The sequence below is a fragment of the Chlorella variabilis genome (genome assembly GCF_000147415.1).
Source record: "Chlorella variabilis unplaced genomic scaffold CHLNCscaffold_4, whole genome shotgun sequence".
Classification (NCBI taxonomy): Eukaryota; Viridiplantae; Chlorophyta; class Trebouxiophyceae; order Chlorellales; family Chlorellaceae; genus Chlorella; species Chlorella variabilis.
In genome coordinates, this window is record NW_005435084.1 from 967,464 (window position 1) to 979,472 (window position 12,009).

Below are 12,009 nucleotides of genomic sequence, written 5' to 3' on the forward strand. Positions count from 1 at the left end.
TGCGCTTGCCTGCTGGTGGTAGTGGCGGTGGTGGGGTAGAGGTGGTGGTGGCGGCGGGAAGCTGGTGCAGCTGCTTCGGGTGATGCGCCCACTGGCTGGCTCACCATGATGGCCTCCTCTGCCACCCACATGACCTGCAAGTCCCACCAAGCACGCCCAAGCACACCCATCCATGCGCCCCTGCCGCAGGTCAACGCGCAGGCGGCGGCCCGCATCCTGGCTGAGCAGGCCGGGCTGGAGCCGCTGGGCGAGGACGGGGAGCGGAAAAAGAAGAAGGGCGGCAAGGGCGGCGCGCTGCCCAGCCTGCTGGAGGACGATCGGTTCCGGGACATGTTCCAGGACCCAGAGTTTGCCATCGACGAGGAAAGCGCGGAGTGGAAGCTGCTGCACCCCAACGCAGGTGGGCGCGGGGCGGGGGCGGGGCGGGCTTGTGGTTGTGGGGTCCGGGGCGCGCGGGTGGAAGCCGCGGCACCGCAACGCTTGTGGAGGTCGTTGGATGGGGGCTGGCGGGCATGCGGGCGCGTCGTCGGCGCCAGCGCCCAAGGCTGACGCCCGCGCCTCACCCCGCGTAATGCCGCCTTTTCAGACCCAGCCAAGGAGCGGCGGCTGCTGGCCGAGCACTTCGACACTCTGGAGGGCGGAGATGGGTCTGACGAGGAGGGACGCCAGGGTGGCGCCAGCGAGGACGAAGACGGCGCCAGGCTGGCAGCAGGCTCAGCAGACGACTACTCTGATGATTCCGACGACGAGGACGTGCAGCGGCGGCGGCAGCAGCGCGCCGCCACGCACCGCGACAAGCGCCTGCGGGCATCCGAGGGCGCGCCTGCGGGGGCTGCCGGCCTGGCGGCCGCCCGCGGCGGCCGCGAGCCTCGTATGTATGCCGCCAAGGACGATGCGGCAGCGGCCGCCTTCATGCAGCGCAAGTCGTTTGCCGAGGAGAAGGCGCAGCCTCTGGGCCAGCGCGCGGCGGCGGCGGCAGGCACGGGGTACACCGTCGCGCGCAGCGGCGGCAGCAAGGAGCTCTCCTTCACGCCGCGGTACGCCCCAGACGGCGCCGCCGGCGGCGGCTGGGGCGAGGGCGGCAGGAGCGGCGGAGGCAGGGGTAGGGGCGGCAGGAGCGGCGGCAGGAGCGATGCGGGAAGGAGCGGCGGCAGGAGCCCCGGCGGCAGGAGCCCCGGCGGCAGGAGCGCTGGCGGAAGGGGCGGCGGCAGGAGCAGCGGTGGCAGGGGTGGGGGCAGGAGCAGTGGCGGCAGGGGTGGCGGAAGAGGCGGCGGCAGGAGCAGCGGTGGCAGGAGCGGCGGCAGGGGTGGCGGCATGAAGCGGCCTCGGCAGTAAGACCATGCGCCGGCGAGCGGCGCCCTGGTGTCATTGTCGTTCTGTACCATCCCTTTGCTTCGGCATTCCTGTAACGCTGCCGAACGTTGTGGCTGCTGACAAGCCTGCACCCACAACAGTATGCAGCTATTCTCACGCAGATTCTTTCCTCCCGGACCTTCCAGCAGCCCTTGGGTCTAGTGTGTGGTCGAGTGGGGCTGGAATGCAAAAGATTGCTACCTGAGGGGCCATCACCCCCTAGAGCCTAGCGCAGCAGCAGGGAGCGGTGCATGGTCGCCTGATACACCCTAGAGCCCTCTGTCGAGCAGGCTACCACTTGGCCAGACCCATGGACACTGGTGGGAGGTGAGCAGGAGCGGGCAGGCGACGCTGAGGCAAGCCCTCAATAGGATCGTTTCCCCACGAGGAGGCCTCCACCGACCCTCCAGACGCACATTGATGCACCTAAAGTAGGTTCCTGGGGCACTTGGCAGAGGAAGCAGAGCGTCGCCTGCTGCCCCACACGCCGCCTCCGCAGGCGCTCCGCCGGCGGCGGCGAGGAAGCCGCGGCGAGCGCTGTCGTGGCTGCCAAGGTCGAGCAGGAGGATTCCAAGGCTGTTCAGCCAGCGGGTGAGGTGCCGGGCCCCCGTGGTGCTGCCCTTAGCGCTGCCGAGCTCGCCAGCCTGTCAACCTGTCGCTGGCTTTGGTGCCCTCACCGCGCAGGCCTCACCACAAACGAGCCATCCATGCCCACCAACCCAGCAGTGGGCGGATGGAGCAGCAATGCCGAGCGTCCCCCGCCGCAGCTGCCAGTGCCTCGACTCAGCAGCAGGGACCCCCGGCTGCAGGGGCGCGGGCGGGCCCCCTCCCCTGCTGCTCCCACCGCCGACTGCAATCAGTGGCCAGTTTTCAGTTGGCCGCCACTGGCGTGGCAGCAGCAGCCGGCGGCGGCCCATGGGGCAGGCACGCCAGTGGCAGCAGTTGCTCCTCCACCGCCAGAGTTGGTCCCAACCCCCGACAACCGCCCAGCTGCAGGGACAGCGCCTGCAGCCCCCTCTGTTCCTGACCCTGCCCCAAGCCCTGTTGGTGCGAGCATAGCAGCCCCGCCGCCGCTGGGGAAGGCATCAGCACAGGCTGCTGCAGATTCAGGCGCCCTGGGAGCCTCGGCGGATGCAGGACCCGCCGACAACGCAGCTGCCAGGGCGGAGCCACACTCTGCATCCTCGGGCCTGCCGCTAAGTGGGGATCACCTGCGGTCCCTGCTTCGCATGGTGCAGGCGCTGCCAGGCAACGGCAAAGAAAAGGTGAAGCGGCTGACTAGGTGCTTGTCCGGCTCCTGCCTGCATGCAACCTGCCAGCATGCCCATGCGCCCTGATCCAATTGCCAGGCGGCTAGGAGAGCACCGCCATGTTCTGACCCCGCCCTGCCTGTGTCCCTCTGCCTGGCCCGCCATCCTTGGATGGTCTTCTGGCTGGCAGATCGCAGATGCCTTTCTTGCGGCGCACCCGGGGAGCAACGTGCCCAGGTCACGGCTGCTGGAAATGGTCATTGAGCATGCAGAGTGGCAGGGGCTGCATAAGGGGTACGCTCTCAAGCCATCCGCCATGTGCCTCCTCACCCCTGAAGCCGGCACGGCGGCAGAAGCAGCTGTGGTGGCCCCCGCAGCGGCGCTCGCCGAGGCAGCAGCTGCAGCGCAGGGCACCAGGCTCGGCGCAGCTGCATGGGGCGCCCCCTCGCCAACTGCAGCAGCAGCTGCTGCAGCGGCAGGCACCGGGCTGCATCAGATGCCCCTTCTGCCATGGCAGCTGCAGCTGGCATGGATGCATCAGAACAAGGCAGCTGCGACAGCGCTCGGTGGCGGCCAGCAGGGCTGTGCAGGCATGTGGCCCCCTGGTGCGCTGCTGTGATCGGCCTCCTTCAAAGTGCCAGCGCGCAGTGTGCCGGCTTTGCCCTCAGTTCTGATGCCCCTGTGTGCATGCGTGTGCAGGCCTCATCCCAGGCCCTCCACCTGTGCCTCTGCCGCTGCCAGCATCTGCAACCGCTGCTGATGCTCTGGTGGCTACGGCTGCTGGGCGCCACCACGCTTCTGGCAGCAAGCAAGCAGGGCAGCGCGGGAAAGGCTGCAAATCGCCCCGTGTGGAGAAGGAGCAGCAGAGCGGGGAGGAGGGGCAGCATGCAGATTCAGAGATGCAGCAGGCTGCTGCTGCGGGCCCCGCTGCGCAGGGCAAGAAGCACGGAGCAGAACCGCACCCTCGCAAGGCAGCCAGAAGCCGCTACGAACTTCTCCTCCCGGTGGTCACTGCCGCCATCTGGGGGCTGCCGGCTGCTGTCAAGGCAGGCCTCGACCCTGACGGACCGCCCAAGAACTGGGGAGACCTGCCGTTTGAGGTGCAGCAGGCAGGACGGGCTGCGGCTGCTGCCGACCCGCGGCCGGCGTGGGCGAGCGCCGGCAGCATTGGCTACGCCAGCCCTGTCTACCAATCCGCAATGACTACAAAATCAGGCGCCCGCTTCCGAGCTGAGCTGGCCACAGTGTGGGCTGCTGCCCGTGCGGAGAGCCTGCGCAAGAAGGCAGGGGGCGGCGAGGAGGCCGGGGAGGCGGCTGGGCAGTGCCAGCTGGGCCCGGCGGCAGGAGCGCTGGCGGCAGCAGCACCCGCTGGCGAGGTGGTGGCGCGCAGCAAGAACACGGCAGCAGCTCAGCAGCAGGAGCAGCCGGCTCCGGCGACCGCGGCATTGGCGGCGCCTGCTGCTGCTGCTGCTGCTGCTGCTGCTGCTGCTGCCACCGGAGGCGGCTACCCTGAGGAGAGAGTGCGCTGCGGCCACTGCCACACCTGCATCAATCCCCAGCTCGAGAAGGACTGCCGCCACAGCGAGGTGCACAGCGTCTTCGGTGACTGAAGGAGGAGCATTGTCCACGGCTTGGCAGCCTCGCCACATTTGCTGCCTGCATCACCCTGCTCCTACCCCTCCTTGCCAGCAGGCTTCCACGTCTCGCTAAGCCTCTCTTTCGACGCTGCCGCTCCTGCTGCAGGCACTGGCGGCAAGGGCCCCACAGCTGGGTGCCGCTAAGCCCGTGGTGGCGGCGCCACGCCAGCAGCAGGAGGCAGAGGATATGGAGGAGGAAGGGCATGCAGGCGAGGGGGGGGCAGCAGGCTCAGCAGGAGGGGAGGGCTGGTGTGATGGCTGGGATGCCAGAGGACTCTGAGAGCGCAGAGGAAGGGGCGGCAGGCGTGGAACAGCAGCAGGCCAAGAGCAGGGGCAAGAGCCCCGCCGCAGCCGCGGCAGCGCCCCAGCCGCCCCCTGCCAAGCGCCAGCGCCAGCAGGCCCCGGCGCCAGCGCAGCACCCCGGGGGCGTCAGCAGCAGCCGCGCCGCGGTCCCGCCTTCTGCCGCGCCCTCGGTCGCCACGGCGGCACAGGGGCCTGGCCAGGCGGGGCAGCCTGCCGACATTCTCGACCTAATCCTGGCTGCGGCAGCGGCCAGGATCAGGACGGTGCCGCCGCCGCCGGGCTGACCGCTGAGCTGGCAGCGTCCTTCGTCGCGCTGCTGGACACTCTGCCGGAAGCACAGCAAGCCACCCGGGTGAGGAGGTGGCTCAGATGCACTCTGCAAACATTCGCGGTTGTGGCTGGCGCTGGCTGCCGCATGGCTGCGGTCGCTGCCACCCGCAATGAGCCTGCTTCTTCTGGGCCTGCTGCTGCTGCGCTTGCAGGAGGCGCGTGTGCGGTGCCTGCTGCAGCACGGGCTGCTCGCCGCCGCGGCGCAGATGATGGCCACGGCGCTGCGGCTGGCGGCCGTGATATGAGGGGACCGGTGTGGCAGGCGCCGCTAGCGGGAATCAAGCCTGGTTCTGAGTTACAGATTTGACAGCAATGCTCGAGCAGGTGAGATGCACGCCATGCCTAGTCAGCAATAATCAACGGGCGAGGCTTGGAAAGACAGATGCAAAGGGCAGGGTTGGTAACACGCCGGGCAGCAGGAGCGGGGCGGTATGCCCGCAGCTAAGTACGTACACGTGCTGCGCCGACTCAAGAAGGAATGCAACGGATGCAATGGCAACAAAGTCCAGACTCCCAAATCACAGTCCTGTTTTGTTTTTGTGACGTCGGTCGGGTGTAACGGGTTCAGCGCGAGCCCTGGCGGCGCAGCGCAGCTCAGTAGCGCACAACAGCGCCGGTGATGACCCAGCTGCCGCCCTCGTGCATCAGCTCGTAATCCACGCTGTACTCGCTCCTGCAGGCAGGCCGGGGAGGGGCACACAGAACGCATGTCAGGGACGAGTGCCTCGAGCAGCGGGCAGCGGGGATGCCTGCGCTTCGGGCGATACGCTCCCGCACAGGCCCAGGCGAGCAACCCTGCCAGCAGCCAGGGACGCCAGGCAAGCAGCCCTGCCAGCAGCGGGTGTGCCCACGCGCCGCCCGGCGTCACCTGAAGGCCTGCATGGGCTCGTTGGCGCCGCGGTGCGCCTGCACGGCCTCGCGGAAGGTTGCGCTGACGCTGGCCACACCGTCCGCGCCCACCTCCACGCCGTTGATCTGGCTGGCCTCCATCGTGTGCAGGTAGTGCCTGCACCAGGTTGGCGGGGCAGGCCAGTGCTGGGAGGTCAGCAGTGCTGGGTCAGCAGGCGTCGGCGCCAGGTGCCAGGCGATGCAGAAGAGAGCCGGGGGGTGCAGGCGGGGCCGACATGGGCACGGAAGGGGCCGGGCTGGTGGCGCCGGCAGAGCAGGCGGCCGACCAAAGGCGGCAGAGCAGCACGCCAGCGCCCCGCTGCCACCCACCAGCCCTTCTTCTGGATCTGCTGCGCCCGCTCCTGCCACTGCCCCAGCACATCGCCGCGCAGGATGGCGCCCAGCCCGCCGATGTCGTGCTCCGGCCCCAGTGCGGCCGCCTTGATGCCCTGCCACCGCCCAATCACCGAGGCCGCCTCCGACCGGCTCAGCTGCACCACCGGCGCAGCCGCGCGCGCAGCCACCGCGGCGGGCGGCGCGGCCGCGGGGCTGAGGCCTGCGCCCTGCTGCTGGCGCAGCAGCGCGGCGCGGCCCAGCAGGAAGCCGCCGCCGGCCAGCAGCGCCACGGTTGCCACCAGGCGGCCCCAGCGCACGTTGCGCTGCTCCACGGTGTCCCACATCCGCTCCTCGCCGTCCAGCGGCGTCAGCTGCTGCACGGGCTGCAGGCGGAGCGGGACGTGTGGCAGGCACGGTGGGTGGAGGCAGGGGAGGGAGAGCAACCAGAGTGGATGGCCCCGCGGTGAGCACCAGAGCAGCAGCAGCAAAATCACGGCAGCAGGGTAGGCGTGCTTGCCAGCAGCGGCAGCGGCAGCAGCAGCAGCGGCGGCGGCAGCACCTGCATGGCAAACGCGATGTTGGCATCGAAATCCTCGCCCTCCACATCCCGCGAAACCGGTGGCGGCAGCTCCACGGGTGCGGGCGGCGCCGGAATGGAGTTGGCCGTCGCCGTCAGCTCTGGCCGCGCCGTGTGCCGCGGCTGCAGCTCGCGCGCCGGCACGGGGCTGGCGCCCGGCCGCGCGCTGCGGCTCGCCCGCATGTCCACCTGGCTCATGTCGCGCGCAGCGGCCGCCGCCGCCACCTCAGCTGGCGACCGGCCCGCCGGCACGCGCGGCGGCGGCGCAGCCGGCGGCGCGGCCGTGGCCCGGCGGCCCATGCCTGCCGCCGCCTGGTCCCGCAGGGTCTGGGGCGGCGCCTCCTGCACTGCCGCAGCAGCTTGCGGCCCCGATGAGCCAGGCATGCCGCCAGCCGCCACAGGGCCATCCATGCCAAGCTCCTCCTCATCATCATAGCTCCCCTCCTCCTCCTCAGCCTCCTGCCCCAGCTGCCGCGGGTTGACCAGCAGCCCCATGAACGCCAGCACGCCAGCCATGCCGCCCACGAGCGGCGCAGACAGCACACCGCCCGCGCGCTGCGCAACAGCCAGCAGCGGGTGGCTGGCGGAGATGCCGTGCTCGCGGCGAGACAGGTAGCGCCTGCATGGCAGGCAGGCAGAGGGGGGCACGCAGGCGGGCAGGACGCTGGGTATGGCAAGTGCGGCACAGCAGCAGCACCAAACCTGTAAGCGCCCTGCACTGAAGACTTGCCGCCGCCACCGCCTGCTCAGTTCGTCGCAACGCAAGCCCACCAGTCACGCTGGCCCCTCCACCCTGCCCCTCCCACACACCCTCCCGCACACCCACCTGACAGGCTCCAGCTCGAACCAGGCCTGCAGGGAGAAGGGCGTGCCCTGGGTGCCGCGGAAGGAGCCCAGCGCCACATCAGCCACCCAGCGCTGCGCCAGCACACACATGCCGGGCAGCGGGTCGTCGCGGTCGGGGCAGTTGGCCTGCAAGGGTGGGTGGGAGGCAGGGAGGAGGAGGCGTGAGGCAGGGGAGGAGGGCGCGCGGGCCAGGCAAGGGCTGTCGGCGATTGTCGGATGAGCGCCTGGTGCAGCAGGACGAGTCCTGGGGAGCCCCCGCCCCCCACCCACACATACACATACACCGCGCCCCACCACCTCTCACATACTCATACATTCTACGTCACATGCCCCATCCCAAGGCCGCCACCCGCCCACCTTGATGAACGCCAGCATGGAGCGCTCGCACTTGACGGTGCTGCCCGGGGCCAGGCCCAGCGTGTCGGCGGCCGCCGCCGTCTCGCCCAGCAGCAGCTGGCACACGGCGTAGGCCACCTGGCGGCGGTGGCGCTCGTCGATGGCGCGCCGCTCCGCCAGCTGGCGCACGCCGCTGTCGCTGGACTGCGGGGCGGGGCGGGGCGGGCGGCAGGGGAGGCTGGCGGGTTGTGCATTGCACAAGGATCAAAGGAGGCAGGCGTCACGGTCGCAGAACAAACAGCAAGGCAGGCCGCCCTCCGTGCCCACGGCAGCACGGCGCCTTGACTCCTCCCTCTCGCACCTGGCCGGTGGCGCCCGGCGGCACCGCGGCCGCCGCCGCCTCCAGCGCCGCGAGCGCCCTGTCCAGCTGCGCGGCGCGGCCGGTGGCCGCGGCTCCGGCAATGTAGGCCAGGGCGACGTCATACAGCTCTGAAGGGAGCTCCGCATAGCGCGTCCCAGCCGCCTCAAACACCGCCACCTGCTCCTCGGCTGTCAGGTGCTCCGACAGGCGGTCCAGGAACTGCTGCTTGCCCATGCCGCGCTTGGCGCCAGACGTGTCAGTGAGCACCGCGATGGCCACCTGGGTGGGGCAGGCGAGACGCCAGGGTAGCAGGTGGTTGAGTGGCGCGTGTGGTGCGCACGGAAGAGTTGGGCCGGGCGGGTGATGGCGCATCAGCCGCGTGGGATGCCAGGCAGTCGAGCAGGCCAACCAAAATCAGGCCACACACACACATACACACACACACACAGCTCCCCACCTGCACGCCCCGCTCCCGCTCGCGGAACTGCTCCAGCGGCAGCGCCACCAGCTGGCAGGCCAGCGACGGCTGCAGCTCAGCCAGCGCCGATGCCACCTCGGCCTGCAGCCCGGGCGCGGCGCGGTGGCGCCGCAGCAGCTCTCCGGCCACCCGCAGCATGCCCGCCGCGCTGGCAGCGTCGCCCTGCTTCTTCACGCACGCCTCTGCCACCGCACGGTGCGCCAGAGCGGTGGAGAGCGCCACGTCGCGCACGCGGCTGTCGCGGCGGTGCGTGCTCAGCCACTCCTCGCCTGCCGCCACCACCGTCTGAGCCTCGCCCGCCTCCACCAGCAGTGCCAGCACGCCTGCAGGAGGGGGCCATCAGGCAGACAATCGAGCCCACAGGAAGCAGAGAATGCCATGCGGATGCGGTGCGTGCCAAGCACTGTCGCGCCGTAGTGAACACATGCACATGCCGCCCGCCCCTCCCTCTCCCCACACCACCCACCAGGCACAAACTCGTCGGGCACATCCTCTGTGATCTGCCCCGTGCGCAGCGCGTCATCGTATGCACGCCGGGCCTGCGCCAAGCCCGGCGTAGAAGAGGGCACAGAAGAGGTCACAGGCCGTCCAGCACGACCTCAGCTAATCGAACACCAAGCAGGCTGCATGTGGCAGCCCGCCTGTCATGTTTTCATTATCGCCAAGTGGCAGCCTGCCCTTGCGCCTCACCTGGGGATCCAGCAGCGCCTCCACGGCCCGCTTGAGCGCCGAGCCGCGCGCCAGCAGGCACTGCTGGCTGTAGCCGACGCCACGCGGGTTGGTCAGGGCCCTGCGCAGGCGGGCAGGCACAGTTGTTTGCGCAGAGCATGAGGCGTGGATGCCAATGCAGCAGGTGGCAGCATGGACAACACAGCAGCAGGAGCTGGTGGGGCACGTGTTTTATGGCGGGAAGGCGGCAGCAGGGCGCTCACTTCTCCAGCGCGCGAGCCAAGCTGTCGCGGCTGCACACTCCCGACACTCCCAGCATGCGGTAGTAGTCCAACGGGAGGCTCAGCGTGCCCGTTCTCTCACGCCCCTGCTCCTGCCTGCAAATGGTGGCCACACACAGAGCAGCCGTGGGCGGGGCAGGTGGCGGGGCACCCAGCGCTGCCCATCCCGTCCCCACCCGCCGCCCGGCCCACGGCGGCTGCCAGGCTGCCTGTCATGGATCGGCATGCCGCCTTTACCTGTTGTCGGGCTGGAGCACGGCCTCTGCAGTGGGTTGAACCCTGCCCGCCCTTGTGCTGCCAGCGGGCCGGCAACGCAGCTGGCGCAGCCCGCTGCGGCTGGGACGGGGTCCCCTCAATGTCAGGGGCACAAGTGGCCCTGCCAGGCAGGCTGGCGCGGCCTTTGAGGATAGCTTCATCACTTGATCGGCTCCCCAGCAAGGGTCTGCCCAATTTGACAAGGCGCGTGGCGGTGCCCCGGGGCCGGTGCGATTGGAGATGGCAGCGGAGGCGGGCCTGTGGAGGCCCTGGCGGATCGACTGCTGACATGGCACAATTTGAACTAGGCAGCTCCGCCCTTGCCTTGCTGTCCTCGGATCGCTTCTGGCAGCCACCGCATTGCATCTGGAATCGAACCTGAGGGCAGAGGGACTCGCTCCAACCCAGCAATGTCACCCCCATGACCTCCATTCTCTCCTCCCCTGGCCGAAGCAAGAGGCAGGGTGAGCTGGGATCGGATGCGCAGTGCGCACCAAGTTTGAGCAGCTCCGACATCTCTCCATCGATGACCACGCCTGGGCTGCTGTGCGTGCTCATTTGCAGCCCTCCTCGATGATCTGATCGATGATCTGATCAACCCCGGAGTCCAGGCCGGCAAGCCGGCAGCTACTCAGGGCGGCGGCGCCCTCGCCATGGCGGCGGACTCGCTTCGCTGGACAGTCGACACCATGCCGCCGTTCCAAGAGATCGAGGGCCGGTTAGTGATCAAGGACTTTAGGGACGAGGAGACCAAGAAAGTGCGGCCCTTCAAGGGAACCGTCAAGTCGTTCGACGCCAAGCGCAAATGGTGAGCGCCGTGGCGGCAACCCAGGGTTTGAAGCTATGGGGTGGTGCTTTGAAATGCAGCGCATCACCTGCAGCCCTGCCGCCTCAGCCCAGCCAGCCCTGCACTACCAGCATACTCAGGTTTGCTCTGCCAATCTATCGACTGTACCGCTGTATTCGCAGGTACCGTGTAGTGTACGAGGATGGGGACAGCGAGGATGTCTGGTGGAAGGATCTGCTGCCCCTGCTGCAGCGCGCCGCCGCCGCCTCCCCTACAGCAGCCCCAGCAGCAGTGTGTGCTGGCACGGGCGGCAAACAGGGCAGTCGCGGCTCCAGCGCAGCCGCTCCTTCGCCGGCGTCGCGCTCGCAGCAGCTGGCTGCACCGGCGGCGGTGCCTGACATGCAGCAGCACAAAGAGCAGACCGCCAAGCAGCAGCACAAGGCAAAAGCCGCTGGCAAACAGGCTGCGGCAGCATCCAAGAAGCCCACAGCAGCCAAGGAGCCAGTGGGCAGGCCGCCTCGGCCACGGACGGAGGAGGAAGAGTTGGCGGCGGCTAAGAAGGCAAAGGATAAGCAGGCCGGCAAGAAAGCGCTGCATGCGAGCTCTCAGCCGAAGAAGCGCAGCAAGGGGAAGGACAGCGAGGGGCAGGGTGGCGAGCGCAAGGCCGCAGGCAAGAAGCGCAAGCCGGCGGCTGCCGCCAAGGAGGGCGCTGGCGGCACCGGGGAGGGCGCCCCGAAGCGGCGGAGGAAGCCGGCGGGGCCCAAGATTGAGCTGCCGGTGCCCAAGCTGGGGCAGGAGTATGTGTATGAGCCAGGTGGGTGGGGTGGGGTGGGTGTGGACACCCCAGCATTGCACACTCCACGCCAGCGCCAGCTGCGCTTGCCTGTGTGAAGGGCAGGGAGTTGCTGCCTTGTCCTCCTGCCCCAGGCGTCCGCCCCGCTGCCGCTCCTGCTGCCGCCTTCGCTGCCTGCGCAGGCCAGGAGCCGTGGCGCAGCGTGCCGGGCTTTAGCTGGGAGGTGAAGGACGAGCCCGACCTGAGCGCCGCCGCCGTCAACAGGCTGCGCAATGTGCAGCGCACATACAACAAGTATTACATCCAGGTGCGCCCCTGGCTGGCGAGGCTGGCTGGTCGGGGCGCCCATGCACAGCCTCTGCCTGCGCTGGCTGGGGTGCCCCCCAGGCATGCGTGCCTGCGCCATGCAACAGTTCGGCCGCCCCCCCCCCCCCCCCCCCCCGGTGGTGGGTGGGGTGGGCTGATTCCCCCCGTCTCCCCCCTGCTGGGCCCTCCCCCAACAAGGGGAAGTGGATGAAAAAGGGCGCGT

At 69.5% G+C, this 12,009-nt stretch overlaps 3 protein-coding genes across 3 annotated transcripts in view; 2 read left to right on the plus strand and 1 right to left on the minus strand.

Moving 5' to 3' along the window:
* The window catches only part of CHLNCDRAFT_142104 (hypothetical protein), a gene marked incomplete at both ends in the record, with an annotated part of 7,422 nt that extends 3,038 nt beyond the window's left edge, over positions 1-4,384 (plus strand). Inside the window, 5 exons of the mRNA XM_005850009.1 lie at positions 190-400; positions 587-1,037; positions 1,853-1,944; positions 3,303-4,205; positions 4,347-4,384. Coding sequence (XP_005850071.1) covers positions 190-400; positions 587-1,037; positions 1,853-1,944; positions 3,303-4,205; positions 4,347-4,384 — 1,695 coding nt within the window. The remainder of the gene's footprint in view (positions 1-189; positions 401-586; positions 1,038-1,852; positions 1,945-3,302; positions 4,206-4,346) is intronic.
* Positions 4,385-5,467: 1,083 nt separating this feature from the next.
* On the minus strand, positions 5,468-9,861 carry CHLNCDRAFT_50630 (hypothetical protein; the record flags this gene model as incomplete). Its single annotated transcript, XM_005850263.1, has 12 exons — positions 5,468-5,546; positions 5,742-5,879; positions 6,092-6,480; positions 6,657-7,293; positions 7,501-7,646; positions 7,878-8,060; positions 8,218-8,496; positions 8,675-9,018; positions 9,162-9,234; positions 9,386-9,485; positions 9,628-9,741; positions 9,797-9,861. 12 exons carry the CDS (start codon positions 9,859-9,861, stop codon positions 5,468-5,470), a joined length of 2,547 nt encoding a protein of 848 aa, XP_005850325.1.
* A 692-nt stretch (positions 9,862-10,553) lies between these two features.
* CHLNCDRAFT_142107 (hypothetical protein) overlaps positions 10,554-12,009 on the plus strand; it is a gene marked incomplete at both ends in the record, with an annotated part of 6,429 nt that continues 4,973 nt past the window's right edge. Inside the window, 3 exons of the mRNA XM_005850010.1 lie at positions 10,554-10,708; positions 10,870-11,501; positions 11,663-11,787. Of these exons, the coding sequence (XP_005850072.1) occupies positions 10,554-10,708; positions 10,870-11,501; positions 11,663-11,787 (912 nt within the window). The remainder of the gene's footprint in view (positions 10,709-10,869; positions 11,502-11,662; positions 11,788-12,009) is intronic.